Consider the following 11,908-nt stretch of genomic DNA (forward strand, 5'->3'; position numbering starts at 1 on the left):
TTTGAGGAGGAATTTTCTCCAAACCCCCAAGGGAGCTCCCTGAACTGAAGATGTCCCTGGTCACTACAGGCCTAAAGAGGAAGAGGCATTTAGTTGCCAGTGATTCCATGGTTCGCCTGGGCTGTGGCTTCTTTGGGTTCTGAACCCCTGACAGTGTTGCCATTCTCTGGTCCTGTGCCCACATCCCTGCTGGAAGAGGGAGTTGAATGCCTCAAGTATCCCCATCTGGGTGTTCTTTCTACTTGGGGAAAAGACTGCTTTGGTATGCTCCCCAGAAGGACCCAGCACATGGTGATTTCCGTCTGAGGCAAGAGAGACTGACTTTAGAAAAACAAGCCCAGGTCTCCCCTGCAATCAGTGCAGACACACGTCACACTGACCTTTTCTCCTGTGCAAGATTTGCTGTGCTCTTGCCATCTGTTCTAAAGTTTTAAAAATTAAATCACTTCTGAAACTTTTTGGCAAAGTTGTCTTCAGTGTGAGTCAAGTGTGGATGGCGTTTGTTAGTTTTTTGGTCATCCCTGTGTGGGCTCAGAAACACTGTGGACAGGACATGAAGTATGCTTGCCTAGAGGACTCTGCCAGCATGGGTGGTCAGGTGGGGGTTTTAATACAGGGTTCCTACCTCATACACTCCTAGGAAGAGGACAGCAGGACAGTGTATATAGCTCAGTGTCAATCTGGAGCCTAACTGGATTAGGATTTAGGAGACTTTACCCCCTCCTATTTGTTCCCCCAACCCCCACCAACCACTTATTTTATTTTATTTTTGCCTAGCATCTTTTGTAGAACTCTTACATAGGGAAAGGTTGAGCTGCTTTGTTTGACGCTGAGGAGGAGGCTGTGTGCATCATGTCCCATGTCCACTGTAGAACCATCTGTAATCCAGGGCCTTGAGGAGCTCAGCATAAAACCTGTGAACTTGATCTCTATGTCTACAGATGAGGGAATGGAGGACAGAGAAAAAGTCATGGGCCAGGGCCACCCTTTCATAAGCCCTCATCTGATGCACTTCCACCTCAGTAGGTTTTCTGTCTGACTCTTTCAAAGGCTTTTCTTTCCTGATTATTTTCTCTTCCTGGGGAACTGAAGGAGAAGCTGCATTTCACCAAGCACACTCACTGAGTTTGCTGTTATTTTAAAGGAAGGCACGTTTGCATTGAGAGCAGAGGGTACAGAATGGGCCTGAATGATCCATTCCTCCTTTTGGAATACCTGTTCCTTTGAGTTTTGTCTCATTGATCTTAAGCAGGTAAATGCCATTTTCAAAGGTGTAGATAGGACTTGGGTTAGGAAAGGTTTTTTTTCATGCAAAAAATAAGCTGGTGCCATATGTCAGATTTTTATTGCCTAGAATTTTGGCCCTGATTAAAAATACCAGCAAAACCTCTTTGGCAGCAACTCAAAAAACCCTGTCTGGAAGTCAGGACGGGCGCCTACTCAGCTTCTCAGCTCACCCTTCTCATGCCCACCCAGCACTGCTCAGATAACCAACACGGAGGGCTCTCTGTCTCTTTGCCTTTCCTCCCTGAGTGCAAGTCACTGCACTCGGACATCCTAGGCTGCTGCCACCCTCCATGATTCAGCGTCTGATGAAGAGCCGGTGGGGGTACTGCCTCCACTGCAGTACTGTTTATGGATGTCGACTCTCTCGACGAGGTCCCAGGAAGATTTTATCTTTGTTGTCTTTGAAAAGCTTCTCTTTGATTTTGTGATCTTTTGTTGATATGAGCACTGAGAGATTTTGCTCCAAGATTATATAATTTTCCCAGCCACATGAAGAGACTGTAATCCGTGCCCTGTGTACTCCACTGGCCTTACAAACACAGAAGCAGGACTATCGGTTCTGTCCTAGCTTGTATCAGACTGATACCTGTATTTCAAATTCTCATTACCAGTAGAGAGCTGGGCACATTTGATGTCTTTATGTATTTGAGAAGTAGAGGTCCTAGTTGTGTCTTTAATTTCCTTGAGTCTGTGCGGATTGAAGCCTTTCTCAGGAAAGTATTAGGGAAGTGACTTGTGCTAGGGCTTTCAGTGATGTAGGATATGTTAGAAAATGCAAATTAAACTCACAGTCAGATGAGGATGCATGGAAAGACCTGTAACCATGGGCTGGGGGGTGGGGGTGCATGGAATAGAACTTCCATATGGCTGGTAATCACTGCGAGGGACCATTAGGGCAGTTAAACTTGTCATGTGGCCCAAGAATGACTGCCTATGTATATGAAAAAGGCCTTCCTTCTGTATAGATGTTTAATTTGTAATAGCACAAAGCTAGAGACATTTGGATGGATAAACTATGGGCATCTGTACAATGAAACAGTTGAAAAAACAAGCCCACAACTACCGATACCTGTAACAATGAGAATGAATCTAGAAATATGCTGTGGGAAAGAAGCCAGGTGTGAGAGTCTATACTGTGTGATTCTGTTTAGGCCAAGCAAAGCAGAGAAACTAGAGCTCATGTTGCAGGGTTGCAGGGTTTGAGGAAAAAGAGGAAAGAACAGTTTGCAGAAGCGGCTCCATGTTGTGATGGTTCCAGGAGTGAGTGCATGATGCTGTGAGGCCATTGTGATGTGTGTACAGTTGGTTTAAAAAGAAAACCACGGATAGATGAGGGGTCTTGTGAAATTTCTTGCTAATTATCTCTGTGTTCTTGGATGGAGAACTTAATCTTTCTTTGTCTATTTTATGTAGGGGAAATAGCTACATGGAAATTCTGTATCTATGAGCATGGAAGCTCTGGATCTTTTCTGGCAAGAACTTGCTAACCAATATATGCTCATGTATTGGAGTTTGCTTACAAGTATTCTTTTAAGGTTGTGGAACATTTACTATGTTGTTTTCTGTCTCTGCACATTAGTCAGATGACGGGTTTAGATTAGATCAGAGGCAGAGTACTGGAAGCTCAGTCTGTAAAGTGTTTAGCCTCTTTAGTGTTGAGTTATTCACCATTAATGTAAATGTGACTTATTGCTTGCGTTTAAATCTAGAGTTTTGAAATAAAATTTGGGTTTCCATTTTAGGTTTTTTAAATTTTCTTTTCTCATTCATTCATCCATTCATTCATTCATCCTGGGGAGGGACATATGGACGTCAGAGGACAGCTGTAGGAATCAGCTCTTTCCTTCCTCTTTGTGGCTTGGTTTCAGATGCCTTTACCAGCTGAGCAGTCGATGGCCCTGTATCTATCTCCTCACCTTTAGATTAACATTGCTGATTGGAGTTGGGGGCTGGGAGTGGCTCACTTGGTAAAGTACTTGCTGTGTAAACATGAAGATCAGAGTTAAATCCCCAGCTCCCATATGAAAATCTAGACATGGTGGGGCATGCTTGCAATCCCAGCACTAGGGAAGGAAGGATGGAAGGATTTCAGGGGAGGGGGGGCATGAGCCAGATTTAGCCTAGTTGGCAAACTCCAGCCCAGTGAGAGACCCTGTCTTACAAAACAAGGTAGGCAGCCCCTAAAGAACCACATCTAAGATTGACCTCTGGTTTCCACATACACATGCATGTACACCAAGTCCATACGGCTGCCTGTGTGTGGTAGTCCTCACAGCCATTTGTACTTAGCTTTCCATAATCTCTGCCATACTTTGTTGCCGTTTCTATTCTCTATAGTAAAAATTAAGAGGGAAACTGTTGCGGGAAATAATAAAGGTTATCCCACCAACTCTCTTGTCCCACCGGTCTGTGTTCCCGTTCTAGTGCGGGAACTGGCCAGCCATAACACTACGTCCCGCCAGGGTACCTCTCGGCATGTTCTCACCACTGAGCTACTCTCTCCCAACTAGCGAGTTCATCTCGCTTCTATGCAACACCACACACCCCCCACGATTAGCTATCTCAATACCTAGTTACTCAGTAGAAACATGACTCTTATATAACAATAAGATCACAATTTACAAGATGCCAATTCAATAAATTCAGAGCCAGTTAATGAATATAAAGCTTTAATCCAATTATTCTAACCATGTGGAAATCTTAGTCGCTTTTGGCTGTTTAAAACCATGTGGAACCAGGATCATCTTCCTGCTCATCTTCCTACCCATTGGCTTCCTCTCTCACTCCAAACTTCTAGCTCCGCCTCCCTGTTCCTGTCCAATCACAGGCCTGTCACTGCCCTACTGTGATTGGACAGAGAAAATGCTGCAAAAGGAAAGGAATTCATTATTGAATTTTCACTATGTGGTAAGCATTGTTCTAAGGTGTGATGATCTGGTGGGTAGGTGGGGGGACATACCACATAGACACAGTACCAAACTCACGATGAGTTACAAATAGTAACTTCTGTTACCATCAAAAATTAAAAAAAATGAAAGTGGCAGCCAGTTAGTGGTGGTAGAAGTCTTTAATCCCAGTACTCAGGAGACAGAGGCAGGTGGGTCTCTGTGAGTTAAAGGCCAGCATGGTCTACAGAACAAGTTCCTGGATAGCCGGGGCTTCACAGAGAAACCGTGTCTCAAAAACAAACAAACCAACAACAAACAAAAACCCAAAGCTAGGTGTCATATTTTACATATATAAGTCCCAGAACTCAGGAGGCTGAGGCAGGAGGATTACTATAAGTTTGAAGCCTGCCGGGCCTACGAGAGTTGTTTTGGGTCAGCCTAGACTAGAGTAGCCTGCTTCAACAAACAGCAAGAAATTGAGGACAAGAAAGGTACCCAATGTTGGGAAGTATGAAAGAAGTTTATTTTTATATGGTGTGTGGATGGGTCATAGTGAAACTTACTCTTGTATAAGTTAATATACATTGATATAAAAAATAGACCAGAGTGCTATATATTTGAGGGAAAATAGAAGAATATATGTTTCTTTTTGTAAATTAAATCAACCCCCACATTCTTAAGATGTCAAGTGCGACAGTATGGAAGCTATCCCCCTGCCTTGTCTGCTTCACCTCACTGATGGAGCCCCTTCCCTTGTGAAATGAGACTGGCACTGGCTACAGCCACGTGCGTTCTTACCTCTGTCTGAAGCATCCTCAGTGCTTTAGAGACTGAGGTGTGTCCCTGAGCCACAAGGGAAGTGGGGCCCTGCTGGGGAGTACTGCCACCGCCCTTCCTTCTCACCTAGTAGTTTACTCCAGTTGCTTCACAGTGCACTAGGAGTGGCTGTCACCTTAGGATGACAAATCTTATTAGGTTTTGATTTTGACCTTATGGTTAATTTTTTTTCATTTACACATGGCCCCTTTTATAGGCATAGGTGCTTAATAGTGTAGTTCTGACTGTGTTGGGTTAGTAATCGGTTGCTTTGCTTTAATATTTTTCATGATTGTAAGTATTGTTGATCTGGCCTGGCCTGCTGAGTTTTCAGCCCTGGATGGAGAGGTCATGTTTCTGCAGCACTGCTCCCATCTGGTGGCTGTTATCTCTCATTGCAACTGCATGACCTGCTTTAAAACGGAGTGGCTTGTCCTTCAGGGATGTTAGGTACCACACATTAAAATGCCTTTAAAATACAAATTCTCGCCTGCCGTGGTGGCCCACGCCTTTAATCCCAGCACTTGGGAGGCAGAGGCAGGCGGATTTCTGAGTTCGAGACCAGCCTGGTCTACAGAGTGAGTTCCAGGACAGCCAGAGCTACACAGAGAAACCCTGTCTCGAAAAACAAAATAAAACAAACAAATAAAATACAAATTCTTGGGAGTGGGAACATTCATCAACTCTTTGAAATAAAGGCAAGAACTGTGATGCGCAGTTTGTGAGCTAATGTGTATATTTGTAAGTCATTTTTTAAAACTTTATGAAGCCTGGGCTGTCAATGAGATGAAGGGTTACTTATTTCCAGTGAAGGAAATACTCATTTGCCCATTTAATTCAGCTTTGCCTTGTTATATGAAGAGATGTTTTGTGGGTTTTTTTTTTTTTTTTTGTCATGATAGATGATGTAGAGGGAACCAGTTTTGGGGCAGTCAAGCTAATGATGCCTCTTCAGGTTCTGCCTACAACTAGCCATGTAGCTCTTAAAGCCTTCCTTCCTTCCTTACCCACAAAGCAGATTTGTTCGTGGGGGAGGGTCTTTATGGGGCTGCTCTGCTAATCTATAGCTGAATGAGACCATTAAGCATTCACAATGTCTGGCAAAATAAATATCTTCTTGAGCTGCATGTAAAACAATTATGAATATAAATGGAGGGTTTTATATTTTTGCAACTACTTTCTCCAATTCTAATACATTGTAAGCTATACGATGGTTCCAACAGATTTTTTTTTTGGTGGGGGAAGAAAAGATAAATGGTACTACAGTATGTATATGTACTACTAGACAAGACTAATATGTAGTTCTTGCATTTAATTTTTGTTGCATCTCTTAAAGATTGTATATTCTAAAGATATGCATCTTGGAATTTAGGAAATGTGGACTGGGTATGGTGGTACACATTTGATAATCTTGGGATTTACTGGGGCAGAGGCAGGACAATCAGCTCAAGGGCTGCAAAGGCCACATGAGACCCTACCTCAAAAACAAAAGAAATTTAGGAAGAAATAGGGATAGAGAAGAAGAGAGAGAAGACTTAATTTTTGATGCTGAGTGTTCCTTTTTAAAAAGCAAGTACTCCGCCGGGCGGTGGTGGCGCACGCCTTTAATCCCAGCACTCTGGAGGCAGCCATAGGTGGATCTTTGAGTTTGAGGACAGCCAGGGCTACACAGAGAAACCCTGTCTGAAAAACCAAAAATAAAAAGTAAATACTCAAAAACTCTATACATAAAATTGATAATGGAGAAGTTTAATCTGTTGCAAGAAAGTAAAAGCTGTGGGTTGGTTTTTCTTTTTTCTTTTGGATGAAAATATTAGAGACCTAGTGGTTGCTGTTATTGATTCCATAGGAAGTTTCAATGTTTATCTGAATACTAAAGAATGTAGTTGTAGTGACAGGCAATAGAGAGACAAGCAGTCTCTCATAACTCTTGGTCACAATGTGGACTTGGATTCATTTGAGTGCGTTAACATATTTTTACAGCTCTAGTGACTCTAGTGGCTAAATGGAATAGATTCCATTATAAGGCTAGTAAGCGCTAGTGTCACTGGGCTGCAGTCAAAAGTCTCCAGTGGATCTCCTGAGGCCTAAGATCTCTGTGTTGGCTGCTTACCTGTCAACTTTGCCAATGGCTGCTAGCTCAATACGCTATCATAACCTCAACTCAAATTCTCACACCCATGACATCCCAGTGTGCGCACTTCTATCCATCTTGGACTCACTTGTATACAGAATCAGTTAGTGATGCTTTTGCTCCTCGGGACTGATAAACACGACATTTGAGTTAAGTGATGAAGGTCTGCAAGGCAGACAGTTGGACTGCGGTGCATAGAGCTGCTGCTTCTTCCAAGACTTTGACCTGTGACTCTTTGCTACCCCTGTCTATCTGACCCTCACAGCAAAGCATTGCACACCTCAGACAGTGCTTGAGGGTAAGGTAGAAGTTAGGAGCTCCGAGATTATGTGGACCTCCAAGACTGCTCTAATTTAGCGAATGTGTCTGTCAATGAATTGTGAACTGTCTTTGAGTAAAGGAAAGAAGGGTATTGTCAGTGAGTCCTGCTGTTCTGCTGTAGAGCAGCTCCCTGCACTGGGTCTTCTTTCTCAAAGGCACATGCAATGACAGGGTACAAAAGTCACTGATTACACTGATTGAATGGGAGGTGGGGCAAGGAAGGGAAGAAGAAAGGAAAAGGAAAGTCTTGAAATAAACTGACAACTGTTGACGTTACACTGACAATTTTCTAGCTAGCTTCTCTGATAAGAAAGGAAGTACTGGGCTTAATAAAGATTCTTGTAGTTTCTTTGGAAGGTTCTTCCTTAATTCTGAGGTAGAGATTCAGGGCATCTCTGACTCTGGCTGTGAGTTCCAAGAGTGTAAGAATGCCGTGTAGACCAGTATGGTTTGGAGCCTGGCTGATGGCAGTGTCAGTTCCATGAGGGGTGCCAACAGTTGCCAGAATTCCTGACTGACTGCACAGGGCTCATCTTCATCTTCCTGTGTTCTTCTCACAGGTGGATTCGCTCTTGTCTTTCTGGTGAGAACAAGCAATGGGGTGAAATGTGCCTTGAAACGTATGTTTGTCAACAATGAGCATGACCTCCAGGTGTGCAAGAGGGAGATCCAGATCATGGTAAGTGCTGTGGTTTCTTCTTTTTAAACGTTATATATTTTTTTAAATTGTGCTTTTTGTTAATTTCTTAAAATATGTTTTGATTATATTCATGTCCTTATGTTATATTTTTTTAAAATTGCATTTTTTATTAATTTCTTTACCCCAACCCTTCCTGGGTCCTCCCCTACCTCTCTATCCATCCATCTTTGGTGTTCTCTCTCTTAAAACCCATTGAGTCCAGTTCTGTGTTTGCTAACTACACCTAGGTGTGGAGCCTGCCCTGAAGTGTGATTGATACACTTTCCATCGAAGAGAATTGACTTTTCCTCCTACTGTAGTAATCAAATACCAATAGCCTGTCAGCGAGGGGTGGGCTTCACGTCTCCCTCCCTTCTTTCATGCTGAGATTTTGTCTGGTGTGAGCTTTCACAGGTCTTGTGCACTATTTTATAACTGATAGGAGTTCATATGTGCACTTGCCCTGTTGTAAAAAACACTGATGGTGTTTCCTTGATGCCTGGCTCTTAGATGTTTCTGCCCCATCTCCCACATAGATCCCTGAACTTCAAGAGGAGCAGTGTGATACAGGCATCTCAGTTAGGGCTCAGCACTCCAGAGTCTCTTATTCTCTGCACATTGACCAGTTGTGGGTTTCTGTGTTAATTACCATCTACTTCAAGAAACTTCTCTGATGAGTATGGGGCAACGCACTATAAGTGAATATAGCAGTAAGTCACTAGAGTCAGTTGTTTGTTGCTGTGTCAACTTAACACAATAGTAGTAGGTTTTACCTTCCAGCCCATGACTTAACTTAATGTGGCTGCTTAACACAGCTATACTGGGCTGCCTAGGAAAGTCACTGACTGACAGCAAGATCTTACACAAAGTGGGACCAACCACCAGGGTATCTATCTAGGGCTCTGTTCCTGCCTTGATCACCCTCAACTGGAGACAGAAGGGAAAAAGGAACTTATTGGGGGAACTGAGCAGTTTAACTCAGAAAAGTAGTTTGGGACCTTGGAAAAGCATTTAATATGGAAAGCTTAACTCTCTGGGAGCTATTCTCTCTTTCTGCCACCCATCAGTCACCAGCCCCCTGAACCCTCTGTATCCTGTGAACATGTCCTGACACAGCTTTATGCTTTTTACTTCATAATACTTTGTGATTCTATGTATAAAAGTTCATGACTAGGTATAATTCTTTGTGGCATTAGAGTTATACCTTAATTTAAAAAAAAAACAAAGAAACTTACTAGGAGAGATGGCTCAACACTTAAGAGCTTGTATTGTTCTTCTAGAGGGCCAGAGTTCGATTCTTAGTCAGGGTTTCTATTCCTGCACAAATATCATGACCAAGAAGCAAGTTGGGGAGGAAAGGGTTTATTCGGCTTACATTTCCACATTGCTCTTCATCACCAAGGAAGTCAGGACTGGAACTCAAGCAGCTCAGGAAGCAGGAGCTGATGCAGAGGCCATGGAGGCATGTTCCTTACTGGCTTGCTTCTCCTGGCTTGCCCACCTTGCTCTGTTACAGAACCCAAGACTTCCAGCCCAGGGATGGCACCACTCTCAATGGGCTGGGCTCTTTCCCCTTGATCACTAATTGAGAAAATGCCTTACAGCTGGATCTCAAGGAAGCATCTCCTCAAGGGAGGCTCCTTTCTCTGTCATAACTCTAGCTTGTGTCAAGTTGACACACAAAACCAGCCAGTACAGAGTCCTAGCACCCATATCACAGCTACCATTATAAAACTAGCTTCAAAGAACCCAGTGCCTCTGGTCTCTCAGAGCACCTGCATGAGCATGCGCATAGGTACACAGACACATTATTAAAAATAAAACAAACCCTTTAAAAACTTACTAATTTGTGCAGACTTGAATTTCTACCATTATTAAAGAGTCAGTTTCAGAAGTACACGCTGGTGTGTATATGATGAAATTGTTTGTTAGTGTGAGAACAGTAACTGGATTTAAAAGAAAAATTGACCATGGTGTGCTAACCAGAGCAAAGTGAGACTCGTGGAGAGCTTCTTAGTTGTTATTGTTGTTTTTGCTTCTGTTTGACAGAATGCATAATAGAAACGTTTAAATATGTACATGGTTATTTTTGGTATTTCTACAGCTTTTGTTTATACCAATATATTGCTTCACCTGGTACGTTTTAAGCAGTTCTGCCATCACAATGTGAGTTATTTAAAACAAGAAACAGAATAGTTTGACACACTGCTTAACATGTAGAAAGTAGTTCAATAATATCTAATGTCTAATTACATATCTCTTCATCTTTGAGATCTCCTGGTGCTATGAGAGGAGCCATTTTACACCGTTCCCAAGTAAAATAAGCATGAGAAAAAGCAAATTAAGTTGGCTGTTCTCATGCTGACCATTAATGTTATGTTCTTTTATAATTAACAGTAGTAATTTATTTAAAGTAACAAGACATGCTTGTCAGTTATGTTGCCATTGGAAGGTAGAGCAACTGCCTTGGGTGTCAGAACAATCTTTACAACTGAAACAATGGGTTGGCTCTAATGTTGGGAATAAGAGTGAAGTCATGAACATGGCTCTTAGTTAATTTTAAGCAACTTTACCAGCATAGTTCAGTGAAGGCAAAGATTACAAGCAGTGTGAGTAGAAAGCCTTAGGTATTTCAAAGGTCAGTTAACTCAGTGAGACTGCGTGTGGCATGGTATGGTTGGCAAAGAGAATGTAGTTTTCAGATCTGTTAATGGGGGTGCAGAGGCTGACAGTGCAGACTTACTGCTCATGAACCAGACTAGACCCCCAGCACTCCATTCACCTCCCAAGGGCACCCCTCTTCAAAACAACAAACAAAGCACACGTCACAATAAAGCAACACAGCTATAAATGGAGGGGCAGTCAAAGGAAGTGAGACAGTCCCATCACCACCTTCTGAAGAGACCGGTCTTTTGCCTGGTCTTGGCACATGTGGAAGAAGTAGTTGATGTAAATGTACATTTCTGCATATGGGGTCTTATACTAGAAGGTGAATTGATGGGCTGCCCCTTCAAAGGTTAGAATGGAAACCAGCTTAGATTTGATTGATGAACTTGCTTTTTATTTCCTTGTGGACTGGCAGCAGTCTACTGAACAGCCAGCATTTGTGGGCCAACCACACTGTAGTGCTGCTATAGGACATTGCTCAGGTAAGTGTCATGGAGTAGCAGTATGGCACTCAGCTGGTCCTGCCCAAGGCTACAAGGTCAGAGTCTGCTTTACAGTGGAGTAGGACCCCCTGTGATCTGTAGGTCTATTAAAGTCTGAGGTGCAGTGCTCTAGGATAGGACTGTAGGTGACATTAAAGGTCTATTCAGTAAGTACAAGATTAATTGAATAAAAAGTGTCATAGTTTGATTTTCTGTTACTCTATAAAACAATGACCAAAAGCAACTTGGGGACTAAAGGGTTTATTTCATCTTACACTATTTGGTCACAGTACATAGAGAAGAAGTCAGAATAGGATCCTGGAGCTGGGAACTGAAGCAGAGACCATAGAGGACTGCTGCTTATTGGCTTGCTCCTAAGCTTACATTCAGCTAGCTTTCTATATATCCCAGGCCTACCTGTCTAGGAATGGTGCTGCCCACAGTTGTCAACACCTCTTTCCCATCAAGCAATGAAGAAAGTGCCCAACAGACATGCTCACAGTCCAACCTGATAGAAGCTGTTCTTCTGTTCAGGCTCCTTCTTCCTGGGTAACTCTAGTTTGTGTCAGGTTGATAGTAAAAGCTAAGCAGTGTAGAAGAGGGATGAGTGCAGGTGGAGGAAAGAGAAAAGTAT

At 42.8% G+C, this 11,908-nt stretch overlaps 1 protein-coding gene across 10 annotated transcripts in view; it reads left to right on the forward strand.

The window, feature by feature from the left end:
• Positions 1-11,908, forward strand: part of Aak1 (AP2 associated kinase 1) — a 155,225-nt gene that overhangs the window by 72,607 nt on the left and 70,710 nt on the right. For all 10 annotated transcript variants that reach the window (XM_031382444.1, XM_031382445.1, XM_031382451.1 and 7 more), the window contains one exon: positions 8,007-8,125. In XM_031382444.1, coding sequence (XP_031238304.1) covers positions 8,007-8,125 — 119 coding nt within the window. The remainder of the gene's footprint in view (positions 1-8,006; positions 8,126-11,908) is intronic.

The sequence above is a fragment of the Mastomys coucha genome, unplaced genomic scaffold (assembly GCF_008632895.1).
Source record: "Mastomys coucha isolate ucsf_1 unplaced genomic scaffold, UCSF_Mcou_1 pScaffold20, whole genome shotgun sequence".
Lineage (NCBI taxonomy): Eukaryota > Metazoa > Chordata > Mammalia > Rodentia > Muridae > Mastomys > Mastomys coucha.